Source organism: Leiobunum rupestre, chromosome 4, assembly GCF_980474605.1.
Source record: "Leiobunum rupestre chromosome 4, qqLeiRupe1.1.hap1, whole genome shotgun sequence".
In the NCBI taxonomy this organism is placed as follows: domain Eukaryota; kingdom Metazoa; phylum Arthropoda; class Arachnida; order Opiliones; family Sclerosomatidae; genus Leiobunum; species Leiobunum rupestre.
In genome coordinates, this window is record NC_143387.1 from 21796300 (window position 1) to 21820215 (window position 23916).

The following is a 23916-nucleotide window of genomic DNA, read 5'->3' on the forward strand; positions in this document are numbered from 1 at the left end:
GAGCATTGTAATCCCTTATGGTGACCAGCTCTTTTTTATTTTTTTAACCTATTATATTTAGGTTATGGACCAGCGGACCTAAAAAAATGCGGGCGAATTGCTTTTTTTTTCACGAGGCGTCAGGTCATATATAACGCGATTCGTTAGCATTTGAAAATGTATTAACATAAAAAAAAATAATCTCAGGTGTTTGATTTATCAAACAATAGTTTAATTCCTATAAATATTAAAAAAATATGTACATAAAATTTGTTATTGTATAAAACAATCTCATTGTTTGTAATTGCAAACTCTAAGCTCTGGATCGAAAACCAGGTTATGAGGGCAATCCTTGATGTAAGGGTAACCGACCTGACAGTACAGGTATTTGTGTTCGTCCGTTGGATGAGGGAATAGACCTTCGGGCTCTGGACATTCGATTTCATCCGGTTCTGAAATGTAAAGAATCGGTCTCGATAAAAAACACCTCTTACTGTATTGCACCATACCAACGATTTGCACTAATTCAGATGAACAAAAATATACTTCTAGACTAACTTACCCGCGAGGAATTCTTTAAAAAATTCGATTGCCATATTTATGATTTGAGCCTTAATCTAACCTAACGAGGTTTAATTTACTGGACTGATAAAGATATCTCTTACAAATGTTTTTTATCATATTATGAAATCCGTGTTTATCCGTGATCATAAACTCTCTGGTTATCATTGCGTTAACAGCTTGCATCCTGTTATTAAAGATTGCGCGATTATTGACAGACAATAGTACTGTGGCTATTTCGAAATAAATTTTTTCGGGTACTAGTTTAGAATTTCGTTGTTTTAAATAGATACCAATCTTAATTTAAGAGTTTCCAACTGAAGAGGTTATGCAAGTCATAATTTTCAGATATCTGAAGGAATTCAGATTAGTCTGATACATTATCTCAAGTAACCGATCTGAACTGATCTGCTATAATAGATATCATCAGATTCAGTTAGCTGAAGAGTTATCTGACGTATACTTGTAATGCATATATATTATTTTGGAAATATGTCGGCTTACGATGCGTTCAGATTAGTTTCGAGTTTAAACGATTTGGTTGGCATTTGAACCCATATCAACTGATCTGGTAAAATCTGAGCTTAAATACAGTTAAGCCGATACGTGATCTACCGTAACTGTTATCTGAGAATCGGCTGGAAGCACTTTTTCATTTAATGTGTAATATTTTACTAATAAGCCGTTCTTAAGCATGTTAAGTTATAATATTAGCACGCGTTTTCCAAGAGGTTTTTAATCCTGTCATAGATGGGAAAACAACTATAAGCAAACTGAAATGGTAAATTTTTAAATAATTTTGTAGAAAAATACCAATTTACCCACGCTACTATGAAATCACTATGATTTCACGGTGATCATTTTATAAAACGAAATCAGAAAACTAAAAGAAAAATCCCTATTGGCCCCCCAATTGCGTGTCTTTATTTAGTGGTGCCTGTCGGATACAAACTCTTCGCATTTGCAAGAATGGGAGGTCTAGCCTTTTGAAGGGAAAGCGCCACTATTTTCGAAAAAAAAATCGTTTTAAAATTTAATCAACAATGTACCCTCCTCAAAAGCTAACACATGTTACAATTTTACGTTTTATTCCCGCTTGAGTGGGAAAAATGGGGCCCCTAGAAATCGGTGTCGTAGGCGTAAAATCTCACCCGCTTACTCCTAAGACAGAAGCCACTAGATAATCAGCGATTCAAAATGTTCAATTCTAATTTGTTAACATGTATTTATTTATTCAATACGTAGAGGGCCTCAAACCAATTGGTAATCTTGTTTCTCAAAAGTTAAAATTTTAGCCAGAGATTCCAACAGTAGACTGGTTTCGCCCTTTTGGGGCTCATCAGTACTGTGTAGGAACTCTGGCTTTACTCGGAAATCTGCCGGGAAAAAAATTTGACTTTTGATATAATTATCTTAACGTTGGAATTCAACGTAAGCCCGAGCGTAAAAGATGTCTGCTGAATAGCGACCGCCATGCAATAATTGGTGAAGAATTTCACTATAAATTGCAATGGACAGCTCATATATAGGGCACTCTGAATGTATAATCGTGTTTCTCACCTGGTGTTGGCTTCGAACTCGGTTTTGAAGAGCTGCTTGAAGGACCTGGTGTCGGCTTTGAACTCGGTTTGGAAGAGCTGCTTGAAGGACCTGGTGTCGGCTTCGAACTCGGTTTGGAAGAGCTGCTTGAAGGACCTGGTGTCGGCTTCGAACTCGGATTCGAAGAGCTGCTTGAAGGACCTGGTGTCGGCTTCGAACTCGGTTTGGAAGAGCTGCTTGAAGGACCTGGTGTCGGCTTCGAACTCGGATTCGAAGAGCTGCTTGAAGGACCTGGTGTCGGCTTCGAACTCGGATTCGAAGAGCTGCTTGAAGGACCTGGTGTCGGCTTCGAACTCGGATTCGAAGAGCTGCTTGAAGGACCTGGTGTCGGCTTCGAACTCGGTTTTGAAGAGCTGCTTGAAGGACCTGATGTCGGCTTCGAACTCGGTTTCGAAGAGCTGCTTGAAGGACCTGGTGTCGGCTTCGAACTCGGATTCGAAGAGCTGCTTGAAGGACCTGCTGTGGGTTTATCTGTCTTGGTTACGTGATCGAGAGTCGTGTTAGTATCTGTGGGATCAAGAGAAGTGGCAAGCTCTGGAGACGTCGCATTTTCTGGATTTAAAGTCTCCGCGTCTGAAACCGATGAAGTACGATCGTCTTGGGTCATAGGCAAATTGGTTGATGTAGAAACAATATTACCACCAGTTGATTGAGTAATCAATGTGCTGAGAGGTTTATTGGAATTTGTTTCCAACGTTGAAAGATATTCCGAATCAGTCGCTGTTGCTGGTGCGGCTCTTAGCTCACCTAAAAGTTCAAATTTAATTATTAGCGAATAAGTAGAAAAGTCCATTATGAAAAGGTATAATAAAGCTAAACCCTACAAATTTGAAGAAATTTAAAAACTTACTAATAGCTCGTACCGATAGGTCTTCGAGCGAACAAAAAGACGCGAAACTCGGACCAAATAGATCTTCGAGTGAAAAACTAAATTAAATTAAATTAAATAGCCAGAAATTCCAACGGGAGACCGGTTTCGTCCTATTTGGGACTCGTCAGTACCGTGCGGGAAATCTGGCTTGCGACTTTAACACCGAATAGAGAAACTAAGCCTAAATATTAAAAATTTCAAAACGAGTTGCGTAGCAACGGAAAGCCGAATAGGGGGAGAGTCGTGGAGATTAGTATATACGCAATTTCTTCAAATTTGTAGGGTTTAGCTTTATTATACCTTTTCATAATGGACTTATAATTATATAATCCTTTACAATGCAGTCCATAGGTGGCTCCTTTTAACCCAAATTTAATTAGGTTTGTTAAGGTTAAAATGTATTTGAATTTTTACTGTGATCTATTTGAATCTACTGCACATGACCACTCTCATACCAAGAATAACATATATTTCGTGAACAAAAACCCATTCGATATTAACATTATAATTTTTGAGGACGTAAGAACATTGTTGGGCATAATTACGGAAATAAAATTGATCTTCTATCCTTATGAATTTATAAATTTCAATAATAAAATGTTTCTATATTTGTTAAAGTTTTTTCGTTATTTGGGGTTGAGGATTTCCCTAACTCGATTGGAACTTGATAAAATTTTCGTGTGCTGCCTAACTTTCGTGATTTCAGACCATTGAAAATGCCGAGAAGCAGGTCAGTATTATTAAACCGTGTTATTTAATTAAAAAACCTTCTTTTAAGTCAAGGCAATTATGTACAAACTATTAATTTATAAGCGCTAATAAGTTCCCATGGTATAAATATTTATTTCGATGAGACATTTCACGTTACTGTGCTTCGGAAACCATAAATCTAAATCTGTTAGAGTTACTAAAAGCAAAAATGACCTAGTGACCAAAAGTATGCCAGTTCCTCAACTTCCCAATGCTAAAAATTTACTGAATGCTGCTACCGAGATAGACCACATAGAAGGCTAGGCTAGGATGGACGATGCACCCTTTTTCTGGTTTGTTCTTTCGTATTTGGAATTAAAACGTAGATAGATGTCGGTATCGTTACCGTAGCCTTCTCCACTGCTTCTTTAGATCTCGAAGCTCTCACCAGGCGTCCCTGTTCCGGCTTTTGAACTCATTCCCTCCCCAATGAATACCCTCTCTCCTCCCATCGCAACTTTTATTTCGCGTGTAACATTCATTTCAAAAACGATTACATTGACACACTTTTGGGAATTATGACACTTTTGCTAAAAGTTATGAATAATTAGAAAAAGTCTTACTTGTTAGTGCTGTTAACACAAAAGCCCATATAACTGCGTTAGAATTTGCCATTTTGGATCGGTCAATGAACAATAGTTTCTTGAAATATCCTGCGAATGAACGAGATAATGGTTTAATTTACGTATATATAGACCCTATATCTTTCCGATAAGAGTACCGACAAGTATTATTGCAGCTTATGAAATAAATTTATTTTTATATGACTTCTTTCGACATTTCTTTTCAAAGCATTGCGCTTAGTATGTCATAGTGCCAAAAATATGTCATTGTTGTCACATGATCTTTATTTACGCCAAATTTCTTTCGTTCTCATAGTAATTTTTTTTTCTTGAACCTTAATTGACGTAAGCCAGAAAAAGATACGAGCCACTAAGAAGCGAAGTCCATAAAAAGATATTCGTCACTGTTGGTTCCACTGTTGTTGTCGGCACTAAATCGTTGACTTCAGCAAGATCATTTTTTGAACTTAGAACTACTAAGACATTTTGAAACTAAAAGTGTATCAATAGTTAAAAATTAGGTTTTGGTACCGATTTTGTATATTCGCCATTAGTACTCCCATTTGTAGAATCGCGGCCTAAAATCCACGACTCTATACACTCTTTTTCGCTGTCTTTTCGACCCCTCTTTTTGGCCGCCCGCTAGTCGGCCATTACCTGGAAATATATTGAATTAGGTATAAATAAAAAGTAAGATTATTTGAGCAATTTGCTTCCTGGCTTCTGGGTTAACTTAAGATGTCCTTCAGCATTTTTTGTATCCTTGTGTTTGTTGAATTACTTAATTTTCACGTATTCTCTTGAACTTGAAATATTGTCTATAATTTATTTCTTATCAATATAAAACTATATGTATTTTATTATGTGTGCTTTTAACTATAATGCAATTTGAAGCGTATATTTTATTTTATATGAAGTGGCTTGTAAATATTAAATAAATTCAGAAATAAGAAATCTTACACGTTTTATTTCCCACCGACAAAGTAATTTATAATATTATAATTGTTTGCAGTAGAGGTCGATAATTTACCAATCGCAAACACGCAGTTCTCTATCGAATTTCAAATTGTGAGGACACTTCATCTCGTGAGGATATCCTCCTTGGCAGTGAATGTACTTGTGGATGTTGGTTGGATGAGGAAAAAGACCATCCGGTTCCGGACATTCTAATTCTTCAGGTTCCCATGGATCAGCTATTAAATATAAATTTTATCAACACAACTAATTTTGTGGAAATTCATCACAGTAATCTCTAGGGGTACAGACTTGCGCACACTAATTTTCTACTACCTATTTCAAATAGCTATCCATTTACTTTACGATGGAAATTTAGATTATTTACCTGTTGTGGTTCTAGGTGGCTCGGAAGTCTTTGTTGGTGGTGGCCTAGTGTTTGGTTTCTCAGTAGTTATCCATTGGATAGTGGTGATAATATTTTCCTTTTCAGTGGTTTTAGTTGCGTTTTGAACAGGTTTAAGCGTAGTTGTAACTTCGCCTAGGGAAAAATACCGCCAGCTTTAGTAAAAAGTGACAGACTCAAAAGATTTTTCTAGTTCACTGAAGTTATAAAATATTCGTAACTGTGAGTTCTTGACTAACGCAACCTGCTTGAAATATATTAACAATGATGCGTTTTGTTAGAGACCACGTCTAGGGATTATACAGGGTGTTCGCTAAATGGTGGTAGGATCGAGAGTCTACGGGTTCTACTGATTATTTTAAGACGAACATGTTCTATGGCATTTTTTCGATTTAGGCCACCATTTCGAAGTTACGAAACAATTGATGTATGGACGACCCCTTAATTTAACATTACATTTTAATGAAACAGCTAATTTACGTTAAGGTATTAAATTGTAATGTCAAATTAAGGTGTCATCCAAACTTCAATCGTTTCGTAACTTCAAAATGGTGGCCTGAATCGGGAAAATGCCATAGAACATGTTCGTCTTAAAATAATCTGTAGAATCCGTAGACGCTCGGTCCTACCACAATTTAGGGAACACCCTGTATGCAAAGCGTACGAAGTATTTAACGATATCAGTTTTAGAAAAAAGAAATGCTTTCAAATCTTGTACCGAGATAATTTTGATTGAGCAGACAGCTTTCACTCATTCAATATTATTAAACTCAATCGGTAGTCGGCGTTACTTCAGACCAAAGTTTAGAGTAATACCCAAAAGTATTAAAATTAGCCCAAAATTATAACCAACCCGATTTTCATTGTTAATGCGAAATAGACAAAAGGCGAAATATACTACTACCAAGCAGGATAATATATTCACCCGTTTGGTTAAAGTTGATAAAAAAAGGTTCGGTGATAATCTTAGCATGAACATGTAGTACCTTAATTATGTTACTTATGGTATACCGATACTGTATATAAGAAATAACTAGACTTTTTACTTGGAGGTCGCATTCGAGTTCCACAATCGACGACACTTTCCTCGACGCATTTTAGAATTTCGTCATCAAACAGTTCGTTTGGCGGACAAAGATTGAGGTTGGCTAATTGCTGGTAGCAAATGTAATAAGCGTGGCACAGTTTGTCGTGTGGAAAATATCCCATCACCGTTGGACATTTGAAATCCAAATCTCTGTCACCCCCCACAGAGCTGTATTGACCAATATTTAGCGATTCCCCTGGAATATTGAAAGTAAGTAATCAGTTAGGCTAATAATCAGCTGAGCTTATACCCAGCTAGCATATGGGATTATTATTCCATGGATATAAAGCTAGGTTTCCGAAAATCACTTGAGCTATGAAAACCGCGAGCTCTGTCGCTGTGTCGATAGATTTTTTTCTGTGGAGGCATAAAAAGGAATTTAATTAAATATATAAACATGGTAATTTTTCAGTGATTCATTTTCATGATCATGTCCGGATCCTCCTGAACACAAACAAATTTGGTACGGGGGCATATGGCCTTATATAATCGTTACCTTCACGGTTTAACTCAAACGAAAAAGATATTTGGTGAGCATTATATTTCATTTTATTGCAACAATTACAAAAAATTTCGCGTTTTTGAGAAAAAAACTTATTTTACTTATTTCTCAAGTTAGATACGTTTCTTACCTAGAGACATATCCAGGAGTATCAAACCAATTACGCAGATTATTTTGATAAACATAATTCTTATTTGAACTGAATATTTTCCACGGAAGTTGAGAAATGCAACCAAAGAAGAAAATGCTGTTTGTAATTGAAATTACACTTGAAATTTCGTCAAAAGCTTCAATATCCGTTATTTTTTTCCTCCAGAGATAAGATACTCGAACGAGGATTAGCAGTGTGTAATAAACAGCGATTGCAACTTAACCCAATCAATCATTGTAATTGTTTCGTACATGTATTAAGAAGAACTGGGTAAATATGTTGACATGAGCGCTCTTATCGTACGACAGATTTCTTATTTCCCACTGGAATCAAGCCAGGCAATAAAGGGTCCCAGAATGTAAGAGCCTTGAGCGAGCTGTTATTTAGATGTAGGAGCAACAATTCGTAGAACAATATTTTAAAGAACCTCTAAAGAATCTTGTTTATGGCCTTCTACCACTTTACAGGGTTCGAAAACATTTCGCTTTTTGTAAAAGGTCTGGAGTAGACAGCTTGGAATTCAATTTCTTAACATTGGTTTAAATCAGAGTAAGAGAAAGCGCCAGTACGTGTATTAAAACAATGTAAAAAGAGTTTTCTATTAAAATATAGTACCCAACGGACACGTGGACGTTTTTATTCGCGTAGCAAAGAGTGTTTTATTGGAGGGCATAAAATTAAATTCCGATTAAGTTCGAATTTGGATTATTAACAAACTGCACGCTGAGTTGTCTCTAACTCAACAGAAATTTTCCATTTGCGCTGCATGGAAACTTTCAAGAGTTCGATACCATTTCCAGCTTTTGATATACCGTATCGTTGAATTACTACGGCGCAAATTTTTAAAGTTTTCCAATTACTTACCAACCCCTTTCTATATATTAAGTAAGTATTAGCTAGAGTTGAATGAGTCAGTGTTTCTAACTGCGGCATGTTACAATACTGGTCAAAAATATCATTTTATTAATAGTTATGATTTCTATTTAAATAAATACCCTGGCAGCCATTTATCCAGTCCACATGATTAGAGAAAGTGTTATGAAAGCACGTCAGACTTCTTATCAGGATTCTCTCCAATTCAGCAAATTTTTTGTTTCGAACTCCTCACGGGATATTTTTAAAAGCTTATCTTTGTCATTTCTTCACTTTATTTTTCCTTTTTTTTGTGAATATTGAATTTTATAATGAGATTGGCGGATCAATGAAAGATTTTTGGCTGTGGAAAAGAAAAGTATTTGGTAATACGAAGGGATTTTGGATAAAAGTAGGAAATACTGTAAGTATCGAAAATTAAATATACGGTAATAAAATAAAGAAAAAAATGCCGTTGTCACATTTATTTATTAATCCTCTTAAAAGACTTTACCCAAATTTTATATTTTCTAAGACCCCTTTTTCATTTTTATTAACCCCTAAAATAAACGTGAAATATGTAGTTCAACGCATATTTATCAGGTCACATTTCGACTACAAGCGCGCATATTTAAAAGACCCTGTTACACAAGCTGTAAATAGATTTTGTTACGCAAATGTCTTAAACTAAATCCACCCTCGCTTTTTATTTGAAAAGGCCTATTCTACGCCTTCTATACATCATAATAAGCGAGCTTTAACGCTCGTTAGTTCCCAGTAACAACCTTATTCATATTCTCTAACGAAATGGAACGAACGCCAAGAAGGGGAATTTTTCCGATGTGTTACGGTTTCGGAGCGCGGGAAATATTTACCTTCTTTATCAAACGACACGAAAAATAAAACGCTTAGCGGGGGATCCCTGTTTATCGAAGACATTTGAAGGAAGATCGCCCAAAGTATACCACTAAAATGTTAATGCTAGCGAAGGAAAGTTAACAGAGTTCATCTCCCAGTGAGATATATGTCGGCCATTTTCGTTTCCCTGTTAATAAAATATACGCCTCGCGAACAAGGAAGAATTACCTCGAACTAGTTTATTTTCTAAATTCGAGAAGAGAGGGAATAATTAATTGGAGGGTACATCCTAATTTAGATTTTCCGCGGGTTTTCGACTACTTCATGAAATCATCGTTATCCGCAAATCATCGAAAGCCCTCGAAGAGCGCGGTATTTTTATTATGTGTTTAGTGTAACGTCGTGGAAGAAATTCGGTGTTTTCTTATGAAGTGCGCTTTGAAACATTGAAAGATTGGTCGTTTAGATACAAAGAAATGTTTGGCTACCGGATGGTTTTATAGTTAGTTTTTATTAAGCGTAGTGACTTGCGTGTGTAGGATCTACTTCCAACGAAGAAATTAAATATCAACAAATAATGGAATTTCCTACCTGCCGCTTATTGTTATTTTGTTTGGTAATTTACGAGTTCTGTTCGTCAGCTCTGTCGTTTGACCAAGGTGGTCTAGATTCCAGTGAAGTTCCCACACGACTTGTACAAGATGGTTCTTCTAAAGACATGACAAGCGCCTTGCCGCCTGATTTTCTCGCTAGCGATAGCGCGTATACTGGTAAATTTCAACTTTTCCAAATATTACCATTGTTCTAAAATGAGTTTACAACTAAAGTTTATTTCTGTAAAATTAATTAGTATACATAAGAACTTGGTAAGAAAATAATCCACTTTTTTGTATAATAATTTTTTTTATTTGATTAAAGACTACTAGTTTTGCAACCCGTTCGGGAGCGAAACTAGTAGTCTTTAATCACATAAAATATTTTAGTTTACTAAACAGTGGATTATCTTCTTACTTAGTTCAGTAAAATTAATAAAATTCTGAAAGGTGGCCTTCAATTCGGCGTTTACGAAAATGTTAAGTTTGAAAATTTTCTAAGTTTCCCCAAAACGTAAGGCACAGTTTTGAGTAAAAGAAAAAGATAATTCACAAAATATTTGAGAGATTTTCGATTTGTTTTGTTTGTTATGTTCAGACTTTCAATCAAAGTTATTGATAATTAATTTGGTTTCAAGATGGTCGTATTTTAATAATCTGTCCATATGATAACTGTAAAATTAAATTATGTTTTTCTTATAAATTTAATCATAGGCGAAGAACCATTAACCACTATGGCGACAGACACTACGAGGCCATCAATACTGGAGGAAAAATTTACAAAAACCGTTTCTTCTGCCACCTCGAAAAAATCTGACATTCTTCAAAAAACGACTAAAAAGCCAATCATTACAACACCATCTTGGTAATTTATTTTATTCCACGATGTCAGTCAAGTCTTAGAAACAATGTATTTAGGAATAATGACTATGTTGAGACGGTTCTTAGAGTTTTAATTAATCCAGGGTCTACAAGAATTCCTCTCTCCTTAAATGTAAATTACATTATGTTATTGGTTCTCTTCAAATTTACTAAAACATACGCGGGTGACGTTTTATTGCCCTTTACATGCTTTGACAAACTTGGTCACAATGGTCTAGCGTAAGAAACGTATATAGTATAAATTCTTAATTAGAACCCAAAAATTAATTCTTATATTCTTTTGGGGCATTATAACGTGGTGCTTTCGTTCCGGAAGCAAAGAGTGCGGGGCGAAAGCTGTCTTAAGAAAGATATTCTGGAAAACGTCTTGTCTAAATAAACGTACAATGTAGTTCAGTACGTTTGGGAAGAGCCCCAGGTTCCTGGCAGTGCTTTTGCTCGGCGGTTTAGACGTAGAATATTGATTAGTTATATTTAAATTGTCTTTAGAGTTCGTGTGGCTCTGGATTGTTATCAGAGTATTTCAATAGGCGATATAATGTAACCACTTTTTTGTATAATGACCAGACCTTCACTGGGTTAATTTAAATAAAGTTAAGGTTTTATTTGGTAAGCAGTTAATTACCCAGCCAACCATTTATAGGATGATATCAAAAATGGCAACGAAAAAGACTCTTTTCTTGGAGAGAATGACGCCGTCCTCAACACCCGCCGCAGACGACAATGACGAAGACACGTTAAGTCCAGAGGCCAAATGGAAGAAGTTCGAGCACAGCACGAGGAATCTCATCGATAATGTCCTAAAACAGTCGATGCCTCAATTGATGAAGATGAGTTCTTCTCGAGCCAATTTCACTGCTCAGTGCGCTGCTGATTTTATCAAAGTCATATTTGGACTCCGACAGCTTAAAGGGTGGGCATTAAAATGTAAGTCATCAAATAGCGTAAGCAAAATATCTACGATAATTGTCACGCCTATAATTTAGACTATATTTAGGTGGTATAATAATTTCAAATGAATTTTCGTTAGCTCAGCTGGAACCATGCCCCGAACGTACGATTGTGTACGATTTTTTCGATATTAGCCGAAAATCGTGAAAAACCGTACTTTATAGACTCTTAAACGCGCCTCCCCAATCGACCGCCATTACGTCCTTACAGTCTACGGGGAGGGTGATGAAAAAACCGGTTTTGGGGGATGAAATTTCTGCGGTAGAGCGCTTGCTCGTCGGTTGCCTGTACGATAATAGCAGCGCCCAGTAAACGTTTCTATAAAGAGTGTATATGATATGGTTTTTATAAAGGCGACATTTTCTTTTCCTTAGGAGGGACTAACAGTATTATTATACTACGATTGAAGTATGAGCTTCAGTGTTGAAGTCGATTCTGCCACTTAGTTTTAACCAACAATACTTGAATGGTTTTTAAGAACATCGTGTTAGCCCCCAAAACCGAAATCTTAAAAATTATAAGGGGAGAATGGAACTTCTCCCGGTAAAAATTAGGTAAAATATAACATATGGTTTCAAAATGTGAACCAATTGGGTTTACCAATGTAATACAAAAAGAGAATTAGGCATAAACTATACAAAACGCCGGCTTAATATTAACTTGACCATTTTAAAGGGTTATGAACTTAGATATTTATAGTGGATTCACATTTCCGCCACCAGGTTTAACAAAAGCTGAGGTTAATTGGCACTAGTTACGTTAAAAACAAGTTGTAACGCGTGTTAGCAGGCGATTTTTAGATTTAATTTTTATTCCTTTTAAAAAGAATTATAAAATATTTTAAGTTTTCCCAGAACTTATTAAAAATAAGCACGTGATGTTTTCGGGGGCGGTTCGGGTCCTCTGAAGAAACAGGGTTATTTTAAGGACCAGGTAAGAGCCCTAGCGAACTTACAATACGCAATAGTCAGTACCTTCCTGCCGATTTAAATTTTTTGGAAATGTAAAAAGAAAGGACATCACACTTCTTCTATGGGATTTGGCTTTCGACCGATTTTTTTCAAATAGAACCATGTTGTTAAGCTTGATCAAAGGAGGGAAATTGTCCATTGCCATTTTTCGCTAGCTCCTGTAGTTTGTCCAGTATCAACGGTCAGAAGTGGACGAAACTTAGTGTAGTCTATTTGTTAAAAGAAGTCACGGCCCATCAGTTAGCGTTCTACGTTCGCACGTCGCTAGTCCGGGCTCACTATCAATAAAGATTTCTTGTCAAGATTGGGGGTTATTAAACGTGGGCAACGGTATGATGAACGAACTCAGTAAATAAATAATTAAATATTGAGTTTTAACTGTCGTGTGACCGTGACTTTAACCGACTGTGTGACTGTTTCTTTCGTATGGTATTAGATAGTGTTGAATGTGGGACTCAACGAAACCGTTAATCATTTATATTTTCTGATTTCTTATATGTTATGTTATGTTTTATATTATTATATGCTCATAAAATATTGAATAATAAATAGTTCGACCTACGAAATTTCATCGAATGAAAATTTTCGAGAAAAGAAATAATAAATATTGAAGTAGAGTGAGCCCGGACTAGCGACGCGCGAGCGTAAGGGCGCTAACCGATGGGCCGTGACTTCTTTTAACAAATACTTTACTAACAAGTTTCATCCACTTTTGACCGCTGATACTGGACAAACTACAGGAGCTAGGGGAAAATGGCCACGAACAATTTTGCTCCTTTGATCAAGCTTAACAACATGTTTCAATTTGAAAAAAAATCTGTCGAAAGCCAAATCCCATAAAAGAAGTGCGATGTCCTTTCCTCACAAAAACCCCAAAGAAATATCAAATCCTTTTGTAGTTCTTTTTGTTTGGAGATTTTAGGGTTCAAATAGCAAACATATTTTATTCTTAACCCAGTTAATATCGCGGTATATAAAGCTCAGTCTTCTGTAACTAAACACGTTAGTTAAAATATTTCTCGTGGAAAGAGAAAGTGTTTCAGTTTAGCCTATTATGTTTCCCTCGCCTTTGTTTGAATTTTTTCCGTGGTTTGTGGTTTCAAGATATCGTTACGCGCTCCGCTGAATCGAGTTAATCTTCTTAACTCTCGATACTTTTTCTCCCCATTTTAACATAAAGGCTGTTTAATTTAGTAAAATCATAAGTAGCATAATAGATATAAGTATGACACTTATACTCATACATAGTGTTAGTATGTTATTATTTGAGGGGATGGGTGGTTGGGTCGGCCCCAACCTAGCACTCTGACTACAGCTACTATGTTACTTATGGAAAAATGAAACACGGTTTCAATGTCTGCCGTAGCCGAAAGAAGCAATTTATCCTTACGATATCGTTAAATTCACTTCACCTATACTTTACCTATAAAACATTTGTTTCCTTATTATTGGTCACCATAAGAGAGTCAGTTTGAATATAATCCCAGAAGGTAGGACGGAATAGTTATTTCATATTAAAATGGCCATGAATAAATATACCCATCGATATTTCACGGAAATTAGGCTTCCTGGAAACTAAAGGTTTCATCAAATCGCGGTGATATAACGGATAGTGTATGTTTTCAGTGTTAGATGCATCTGGAAGGCCACAAGCCGGAATCTTCGACGGCGCGATCACGGACTTCGGTGATTACGACGAGTGTTTGAGCGTCGTGGCCACCGAGAAATCGACGTGGGGCGCGTTGGCTGGAGAGACCAAGGAACTGTTTCACGGAAAGTACTGCACTCTCCTAATGCAACCTGGACTCCCTCCGCAGCCTAAATCGTTGCAGAAAGGAACGTCTGTCGTCCAACTAGGCGACGAAGATACGGTAAGCTTTTTTGACGAAAATGTTAAAGGCCTAAGAATCGTTATAATTTTAATATTTACCCGCGCTAGTCTCCAGAAATAGAGTGATAAATATGACAAATTGTGATTGGTCGGATCTTTTATCACGGAGTACGGAAGGGGAGAAGCTAGGTAAAATTCGTGATCAATCAATCAAGTGATTCTAAGTACCTGACCTACGGTTTGGGTTTATTTTAACATTTCCAATATTTCATTCCCCTAGCTCCTGTAAGATTTTATTTATAAAATGTAGAGCTGTGTGAGTAGTAGTTTTAGGCGATCGAGTCGGGTATCGAGTATAATTTTTTTTAATAGAGTATTCGAGTAGAGTAATATTGAAGTCGAGTCGAGTAATGGAGAACTTGATTAAGGGGAAACTTTCTCTTATTCGAGTAGAGTAACTAAAAAAAACCTCGAGTAGTATTTTTAACGAGTCGGGTACTTGATTAGGAGCTGGTTTTATTCAATTAATTATGAAATTAAATAAAGTAACTTTCAATTCTGAAAAAATATCCCTTTAATTAAAATGAGCCACAGTTTCCACAACTTTGTAGGTACCGTTTATTGCCTCCCAAAAAACCCCTCTTTGAACTTTGAAGCAACGAGGATAGAAAAACAAATACTCGACGAGTTTAGAGATCAGCTTATTCGAGTAATCGAGTACTCGAATATGCAATTTTTTGGTATTCGGTAATCGACGAGTATTCTAAAATTACTTGTCCGAGGTCCAGTTCGAGTACTCAACCTCAAAAAAGACCGAGTACTCGATGACGTTCGAGTACTCGCACAGCCCTAATTAAATGTAAAATCAAATTATGTTGTACATTGAAAATATTCCGCAATTTGGACTTAACTTTCTTTGTTTATAGCTACTCGGAATATTAACGGAGAGTGCCCATTTTTTCTACCACTTGAGGCTTCGCTTGGGCGTTTGTGTACCTGACTCCTGTTTTCCATCGGACGCTCAAATTTTCATGAAAGAAGGTAAATACTAGGATTTAGTTGGGCCGAGCGAGTATGTTTAGCATAGATCGATTCAATTTTAACGGTGGAAGCAGAAATATAAAAGGGGCCGAGACAATATGAAAGGTAACCAAAAAAAACATTTTGCTAAAACTTCTCTTAGGTAACATTGAAATTCTTTAAGATACCACTGAAATTTATTAGAAGGAGCGTAGAAATTGAAAATTTTAGAATGAAACACTATATCTTGTTAGTGAACTTCGCAATCCCAGGCGAACAAATTGGTCTGGTTATAGGGAATATTTAAATCTCCACCTGAAGGATGATAAGCCTAGGCTGTCATCGGTGCTGGATTCGGCTATTGACCAACCAGCCAAGGTTAGTTCCTTGCTGGAATCATGAAATTGGTAGACTTCGCAAAGAAACTAAAAGGATTTTTTACAAAGCTAAGACGTCGGGTGACTGGGTTGCTTACAAGCATACCCTCACTGCCTACCACAAGGCCATCCGCGAGGCAAAGAGGCACTCGTAGAGGAATTTCTGTGAGAATATCTCTGATATTCCCAGCACAGTCAAGTTAATGAAAATGTTTGCTCATAATAAGATGGTTCTTGTTCCTTTTACTCGTAAAAGGATACTAATTTCTTTTAATGATATCTCCTTATTTGGGTTTTTCTTGAGCAAAAGCACTGAGGTGAAGTAGTTAGCTGTCTAGAATAACACCAAGGTAACGTGGAAGCCTCATCTTGACTTTGTAATTAAGAAGGCTAAGATGTCACTATGGAGAGCCAGAAGTGCAGTAAGCAGGTCATGGGGACTTAACCCTAAAGTTACTAACTTTCTGTACACCATGATCATCAGACCATTGCTGTCTTACGTTGCTTTAGTTTGGTGTCCTAGAGTCCGTATTAAGACCGTTCAGAGGGATCTGCGCACCCTACAAAGGCTGGCTTGTGGAGGGCTAATATTTGGAATAATAGCCACACCAAGATTAACCGTGTTATCTCCAGTCACTTGCCGGTCATCTTAATGGGTTTTTTTATTATGGCTACTAAATTACATTTTAGTAAACCTTTCAATACTTATTTCCCAAGCCACACGGAGTGGTCTAATCACAAACCCTTGGAGCCAGAGGAGAAATCATCTGGTTTACTGATGGGTCTAAGACTCACTCGGGCTCAGGTTCCGGAATGTATTGTCTTACTAGCAATCTGGCTTCTATGAAAGCCTTGGTGTTTATGCTTGCGTTTTTCCGGCGGAAATTTCCGCTATTTGTTTCTGTGTTGACTTTGTCTATAAAAAAACTTCGTCTCGTGTACTTTATAGGTGCGATAATTTCGCGGCCCGGATATTGAACTTTTGAAGTCTTAAGGTCTGGGGTTGCACAATGGACCACTGTTCGAAGTGCACGAATGGGCATATCTCTCACCCTTCTCCCCACTTATCAATAATAATAATCATAATAGCTTTAGGAAATAAAAAAGGAACCCAAAAATCCTTCTAACGTGCCCCCAAAAAATAATAATTGGGGCCTACCGTACCAAAAATAGTCTCAGCGCTGCCACTGGGTGGACGTGACCAGATAAGTTTAAGAAATAATACCAAATGATATTACACATTTGTGATGAAGTTTTCTCTAAAATTTAAAAAAATGTTTTATACGAGCATGAATTTATTTATTTCGGGAGAATGAAAATGTTGGGACGATATCTAGCGTCGCTCCCTGTCTCCTTCCCCCACCCCCAAAATAAATCAGCCCAGTATCTCATTGGTTCCCTAAAACGTACTTCTTTCGACGTAATTGAAGCACAAGCCGGTTAATACATACGAAGTTAATTCAAGTTTTTCAAAAAGTATGTTATAGAATGACACTAATTCGTGGGGTGGCGAAGTGTTAGCACTTTCGCTCTGCAGCAAGAGGAGCTGAGTTCGATCCAAGCTTGAAAACTCGGAAAAAGTATTTCTGCGTTGATCCGGCAAGTAAAAGGGCTTTTATCCTAGTTCTTCGGTTTCCCTTCTATAAAAACTGGTGGAGGTTAACGGTAATGGAAATGTAGGTAGCTGTAAATGTTGGCTCGTGAGGTATGAAGGGTTGCCATCCCCTTCTACGCATTGTAACCAGACTAGCTGAATTAATGGCATTCGAAGTCACTAGATGACTTGGGCCTAAGGTGATTATTATTCGTTTATTACTAAAATTTAAACGTTAAAGAAAAAATCTAGCATCATAAAAATACCCAAAAGATTTCAAGTTTAGAGTAGTACTCGCTCCTTGGTCAATAAATAAAATTTCGAACTTTTAAAAGGAGAACTACCGCGGTTAGTACAACGATCTTAAACGTAAATATAAAATGATTTCAGTATGGAAACACCTCGGAATGAAGGTTTCGGTGGAGCACTGCGAAACGAAGCGAGCTTACACATTGGAAACGCACCAAATCGCGTGCTTGTAAGTATAGTCCGATAGATCTCTTAAAATGTGTCAAATATTTTATTCTAAATTGAAACTAGGTTTACCTTATTATATATTCCACCCGAAGACAATGAACGTACGGGTTTCACAACAAAAAATCAATTTTATTTTATTAAGGTCGTTCTATAATGCTGAAAAGGTAGCATGGGGATAATTAATTTATATTTAAAATTTAATTAACTTTAGTTTCCCCAAGAGTTATGAATAGTGGCTATAAATCGTACTGAAGAAGTAGACAATCAGGAAGAGAAAGCGATACAATATGTCTATTTTATACCTAATTTATCTTCACGTGGTTCGTTGTATTTTGAAATGAATACACTACAGTTGGCTAGCATAATGCTAGCACGCCCGGGAAACTCGCTTTGGGCGCCTGTAAAAAAATGTTACGCGAACTGGCGACTGACCAACTTGTTTTCTCCATTTTTTGTAGTTCATTTTGTAGACCTAACGTTAAACTCCATATTGAATATAAAAATTGGACCTCTCTGTTTTTGGTATGTAATTCCGATAATCAATTTTAAATCAGATTTTAGATGGCACGGATCACCGAACTAATTGATAATGTATTTTTAATTTAATGTTATTAAATTGTTGGTGTCTAAGGCTCTAGCCGACACTATATCGTGTGACTCAAAAACAAAAACAAAATGTTATTAAATTGTGCAACTATTTAATCCAAATTAGTCTGGTCAATCTACCAGTTGTACAATTATCTTAGCTAGTTTTTCAGTCGGTGGCCTAGAACTTTAGCTCTCCCCACGAGCATTCACAGCTCACAGAAATAATAACGACAGCACCTTCTATTCGTAAGCCTAATTTTCTTACTGGTATCTATTGGGGCCACACATTGTTCAGTGGCAGATCGTGGTGCAGGGCCAGCGGCGCCGTTATTTACCCCACTGTAAATATCATATTGTTTATTTTAAATTCAGAGCGCTTCTTGGAGTCGTAATTTTGGCAGTAATTATCGGAACGACCACTGACGTCATAAAAGCGTTCTACCTCACGAATCCGGATGGAACGCCGTCAGCTAATGGTACTTACATAGTACAAATATAGCATTTTTGCCCTTCGAATCTTTCATGTATTTTACTTTTATGAATGAAAAGGGAAAGCAATGCAAATGGCGATAGCGTTTTCACTCTACAGTAATGGTAAGAAGCTCCTGAACACCAGCGGCGGAGACAAAAACATGGGAGCGTTACATGGGATGAGATTCATAAGCATGACCTGGGTTCTTCTGGGTCACACTTATAGTTATTTCCACTTGTCAGGTTTCCGTAAGTGTTATAAATATTCTTTTTATTTCGGATTAGAGCACATATTAAAGATATTGAAATTTGAGTTTAAATTTGTACAAAACTGCAAAGAGCCACTTAAGGCTGCACATGTGCAGGGTATGAAAACAAAAAACCCAGTGGGTTTTTTATGACCAACCCACCTCGAAAAACCCTCTTTCAAACCCACCTCAGAAAAAAAAACAACTTTTAAATGAAAAACTAAATTGTTCAATGTGCAATGATCACTTTAGACTGAATTGTAATGTGAATGTGATAAAAACTTCACAAAGTTAATTCGCTTGTAAACTTGAAACTTATAACTTGGTACTTCTACCCGTCATTTGGTTCAGCTTTGCAGTATACTACTTTAACATACCGTCTAATACAAATATGGAAATAATGTACTAAAATAAAAACTCCATCAAAATGAAAAAACCCATTTAAAACCCACTATAGTGTTGGGCTTTTTGAAAAAAAAAACGTTTTTTTTTCCTTCGAATTCGGCACATGTGATTGTAAGCACCAATAAAAGTATAAATAAAAAATGCCTTTCGCAATTGGCCTAATATTTGTGCATATACTTAAAAGTCACGTTTTTGACCTTGAAATTATGATTTCAACCTTGAAAATGATGATGAACCTCTGCCTTAAACTTCTATTCTTGCTAGTGAAACAAACATAACTTATTTTGCATATCACTCAGGTGGGATTAAAAATCTTAGAGACGCACCAGAAGAAATTTCATTCATGGCGGTGTTAAATGGTTGGGTAGACGTGGACACTTTCTTTCTGTTGGGGTAAGCTGTAGTTCATTAGTTCATATATTTTCGGTTTCATTTAGTAGTTAATATTTTGTACTTACTTTAAAGTGGCATGGCTTTGAGCTATTCAATACTTAAAAAAGCCAACGGAAAGAAGAGTTTCAGTGTTGGAATCTATCTATTCCATCGATATTGGAGGTATTTTTTTTGATTTGTGAAATTTTAATAAGATATTGATTTCAGTTTTATTATTCTTTTGATAGGCTAGCTCCAACCTTTGGTCTGGTGATTGCTTTTGCTTTCCTGATGCCCTTAATGAGCTCTGGTCCCTTGTGGCACGATGTCGTGGAAGTGGAGCTGAAAAAATGTGAGCTTAGTTGGTGGCGTTCACTATTCTTCATAAGCAATTGGTTCAACCTCAATGAAATTGTAAGAATGCACTATTGTTTTGGCTTTAAGCAACCCGAATAAGTAAATTAAAATAAATGAGAGATAAAACAGAAATTTAATTATTAAATTGTAAACTATTATTTTAATATACTTCTTAATGATACGCATTTTTCATTAGTGCCTTCAGCCGTCTTGGTACCTGAGCTGCGACTTTCAATTATATGTCATAGCTATTGTGATTCTTATTCCACTGCTAAGGTAGTTTCATGTTCATTTTAATATAAATCGGTATTAATTTTAAATAATACCAATAAAAGTTTCATTTCCTATTTTGTTGCTAAATCGAAGGTGGCCTACTGTGGGAATGTTCATGAACATTTTCTTAATGATATCTTCCGGCGTGGTAATAGCGATTATAACCATCTATAAAGGATACCCGCCTTCCATGACACACGTTGGACCAGACGCAAAGTATTTATCTTGAAAATTAATAATTATTTAAAAAATTTCAATGGACTCTTATCTTTAGATTTATTGAACAAATGGGTTTCGATATTCATTGGAAGCCATACACTCATTTAGGACCGTACTGCGTAGGCATTGCCCTTGGATATTTAGTTTACAAGCAAAAGAAACTGCGACTTAGACCGGTGAGTTTTGCATATATATCTTACGGTTTGACTCACTCAATTGGGACACAAGCCATGTATTTGTTCCCACCCGAAAACAAATTCACATCAGCAAAGAAACCACTAATGACAGTTTCGTAATAAGGCAACATCAACCATGTTCCTTTTAAAAGAGCATTAAGAGTCAGTCTTCAGCTGGGTTATACTTTTGTAGTTTTAAGTTCGTCGGTAGAGACTATGATCGATTATTTTTTTATCATACCCTGTCAGTGGTGGCAGTATATAAAAGGGGATCTGCTAAAACTGCCAGTTTATGATAAAGCTTTCAATGGAAAGTATTTAACACGATCGTTAAAAAAACAAACAGTATTCTTCTACTGAATGTTTCACTAAAACGGGGTACACTACAACAATAGTGCCATAGGATTTTTAACTTTATCTATCAAGATTCTTCTCGCTTCTATTTTGTTTTAATTCCCAATCTGATAGAGATCATAGGAGTTGATTTGTTGAAGTTTTTCTGTTCCACGTAAATTTACATCGAGTCCGTTACTTTGAAAGATTCTGAATACGCTCTAAACGAGTCAACATTTGCTCTTACAAAATGTTCATTGCCTTTACTTAGTTTGTACTTTGGGCTTTGGCGAACCTTTGGTATCGTGTAGTTAATAGTTATTTCGGTCCCTTCGGACTGGTATCTCCAAGTAGCACAATATACGCCATTATTTTAAAAGAATAAAAATTAAAAATAATAAAAATCACCACCCTCCTACGCATTGTAACCCGGCCACCTGAATTAATGGCTTTAAAAGTCGCTTGATGACTTAGGCCTATGGTGGTGCCTTGGGTATTAGCCTAGCTGATTATTATTTCTATTATTTTAAAAGAAAATTACCAATGGTCAAGTTATCCTGTTTCTCCGGCTGGCGACTTCAAACAAAGTTCGCCGTGTGTATGTACCCCCCTCCCACCAATAATTGGGTTCCCCCTCCCCTCGTAACTCTCATGTTATCATAAATACTCATCATTACAAAGAAAATGAATGGATGGAGGAATTCCAATGGCGAAATACCTTCTAAAGGTAAAGAAAATCGCTAAATGGTGGTGGCAAATGGGCAGGGATATGGTTTAGACTAACAGGATATTTTAAATACAAATATCCGCAGACTGGAGCCTGCCGTTTTATAATAGTTGAAGGTTTCTTGTTATATCCAGCTTTACGAGACCTTGATAATTATCAACCTAATAATTATGTTACTGAATTATGATAAAGTTATTTTCATTTTGTGATGCTTCGTGATAGGTGATCATTGCATTGGGATGGCTGTCAGCTACCACCTGCAGTTTAGCAGTACTGTACGGCGCTTATGACTGGAACAACGGACACATACCAAATGAAATAGTTACCGCGCTGTACGCATCGTGCCATAGAACTGCTTGGGCATTAAGCGTAGCCTGGGTTATTTTCGCATGCATAAATGGAGCTGGAGGTTTGCAGTGATTCAAATATTCCTCCACTTACCGGAGTACTTATACAATCCTTTCAATTGTAGGTGTTGTGAACAGTTTTCTCTCCTGGAAGTTCTTCGTTCCGCTCAGTAGATTAACGTTTCTAATGTACCTCACGCATCCTCTCGTAATGATGATCAGAATTGGATCTCTTCGAGAAACTCACTATTTTGGACATTATTTTATTGTAAGTGTACCTATATTTGACGTTTTTCTCCAAAACGCAATTTCAATTATACAAATACAACTAATTAATTGCTTAAAAATTAAACATCGTATTAGCCGAAATTTACCACCCTGAAGTCAATTTTACTCTATGGAAAAATTGGCAGTGGTCTAGCTGTTAAAGGGATTCCACCTTTTTCTCAAACTAAATATCGTACCACATTAATTCTTCATACCGATTGTCATTTATTAGATAAGAAACCGTTTTACGAACAAATCCTGACTCGCATGATAAAGCTTCAATTATAATACAATCCTTTTTTTTCTCCAGTCGTATTTCTTCGTATCACATACAGTGTTCACGATAGGCGCGTCTTTTATTGGATCGCTTTTCTTTGAGTGGCCTTTCGCCGGCATCGAGAACGTCTTCCTGGGAAGAGGAGCGAAAGTAACAGCGAGAAGAGTGACCAAGAAAACAGCTGCAGTTCACGAGTGTAAAGACGACCCTGAGAAACAAAAGGTTGCCCCTTTAATATTGAAGTATTCGAGAAACGGAATATTCTCGAAACATTTCACTGTCCCCGATCCCTCAACAATAGCTAACCCGGGGGTCGTTGGAATTAATATTATATCTGCTACGCCAAACGCTCTGGCTGAATCGACCACCTCGCAACTATAAAATGAGTGCCAGGCGGAATCGAAAATATTATCTGTCGGCTCTGAAATGGTTGTTAATAATTCACGTTGTAGATACAGCATAGTCATATGTTTTATTTGGGAAAATAAATTTTAAAAGACTTGTATTATTGACTTGTATCTGTGTCTTTGGTGAGTCAACGTGGTTTATGGGAAGCAGCTGAAACGGAACATTTTAGACGTCTGTTCAATAAATCTCCAAGTAATTTTCCAGCACTTTCATTGCTTCCATTCTCGTCTCATTTCCTATACAATATTAATATTTGTAGAAACGCTCTGCATTATCGGGGGAATGGCACAAGTGATATTTGACGTCTTTTAGTTTTTCCCAAATGAAATCGAAAATTGCAACCGTTGGTGGTAGAGCAATGACAGTAACACTTTCTAAATATGAATCGACCACCCTAAATCCGAAAATGCCGGTATCAGGGACGTAACTCCATTATTTGAAAAGTTGTCAAAAACGACATCTGGCGTTTCCGTCGTAACTATTATCGCTTTGCGAAATACGACAACTCCACGTGAAAGGAAATAAAAAAGTATTAAAAATTGCTTCGGGTTTCATTTTTCTATCTTTAACCCGTTTCGAGAAAATTTAAGATACATGCAAAAACTCCTTTGTCGAAGAC

The 23916-nt window shown here is 36.6% G+C and overlaps 3 protein-coding genes across 4 annotated transcripts; 1 reads left to right on the forward strand and 2 right to left on the reverse strand.

Moving 5' to 3' along the window:
* Positions 1-189: 189 nt before the first annotated feature.
* LOC149947082 (uncharacterized) lies at positions 190-4413 on the reverse strand. Of its 2 annotated transcripts, XM_090171893.1 has the most exons (4): positions 4324-4413; positions 2779-2886; positions 2101-2712; positions 190-431 (listed from the first exon to the last, which is right to left on the reverse strand). In XM_090171893.1, exons 1-4 carry the CDS (start codon positions 4373-4375, stop codon positions 271-273), a joined length of 933 nt encoding a protein of 310 aa, XP_090028019.1. In that variant the 5' UTR covers positions 4376-4413; the 3' UTR covers positions 190-270. The 2 variants fall into 2 exon arrangements, with proteins under 2 accessions (XP_090028019.1, XP_090028018.1); XM_090171892.1 differs by having other exon boundaries at positions 2101-2886.
* Positions 4414-5270: 857 nt separating this feature from the next.
* LOC149947083 (uncharacterized) lies at positions 5271-7540 on the reverse strand. The gene is made up of 4 exons (XM_090171894.1): positions 7403-7540; positions 6730-6966; positions 5666-5818; positions 5271-5516 (listed from the first exon to the last, which is right to left on the reverse strand). Exons 1-4 carry the CDS (start codon positions 7455-7457, stop codon positions 5350-5352), a joined length of 612 nt encoding a protein of 203 aa, XP_090028020.1. The 5' UTR covers positions 7458-7540; the 3' UTR covers positions 5271-5349.
* Positions 7541-9737: 2197 nt separating this feature from the next.
* LOC149947084 (nose resistant to fluoxetine protein 6-like) lies at positions 9738-23394 on the forward strand. The gene is made up of 17 exons (XM_090171444.1): positions 9738-9903; positions 10441-10591; positions 11252-11535; positions 14157-14401; positions 15288-15402; positions 17743-17830; positions 18790-18893; positions 18967-19137; positions 19841-19934; positions 20007-20096; positions 20162-20327; positions 20467-20546; positions 20637-20759; positions 20818-20938; positions 22221-22407; positions 22471-22613; positions 22923-23394. Exons 1-17 carry the CDS (start codon positions 9852-9854, stop codon positions 23268-23270), a joined length of 2562 nt encoding a protein of 853 aa, XP_090027570.1. The 5' UTR covers positions 9738-9851; the 3' UTR covers positions 23271-23394.
* The last annotated feature ends 522 nt before the right edge of the window (positions 23395-23916 follow it).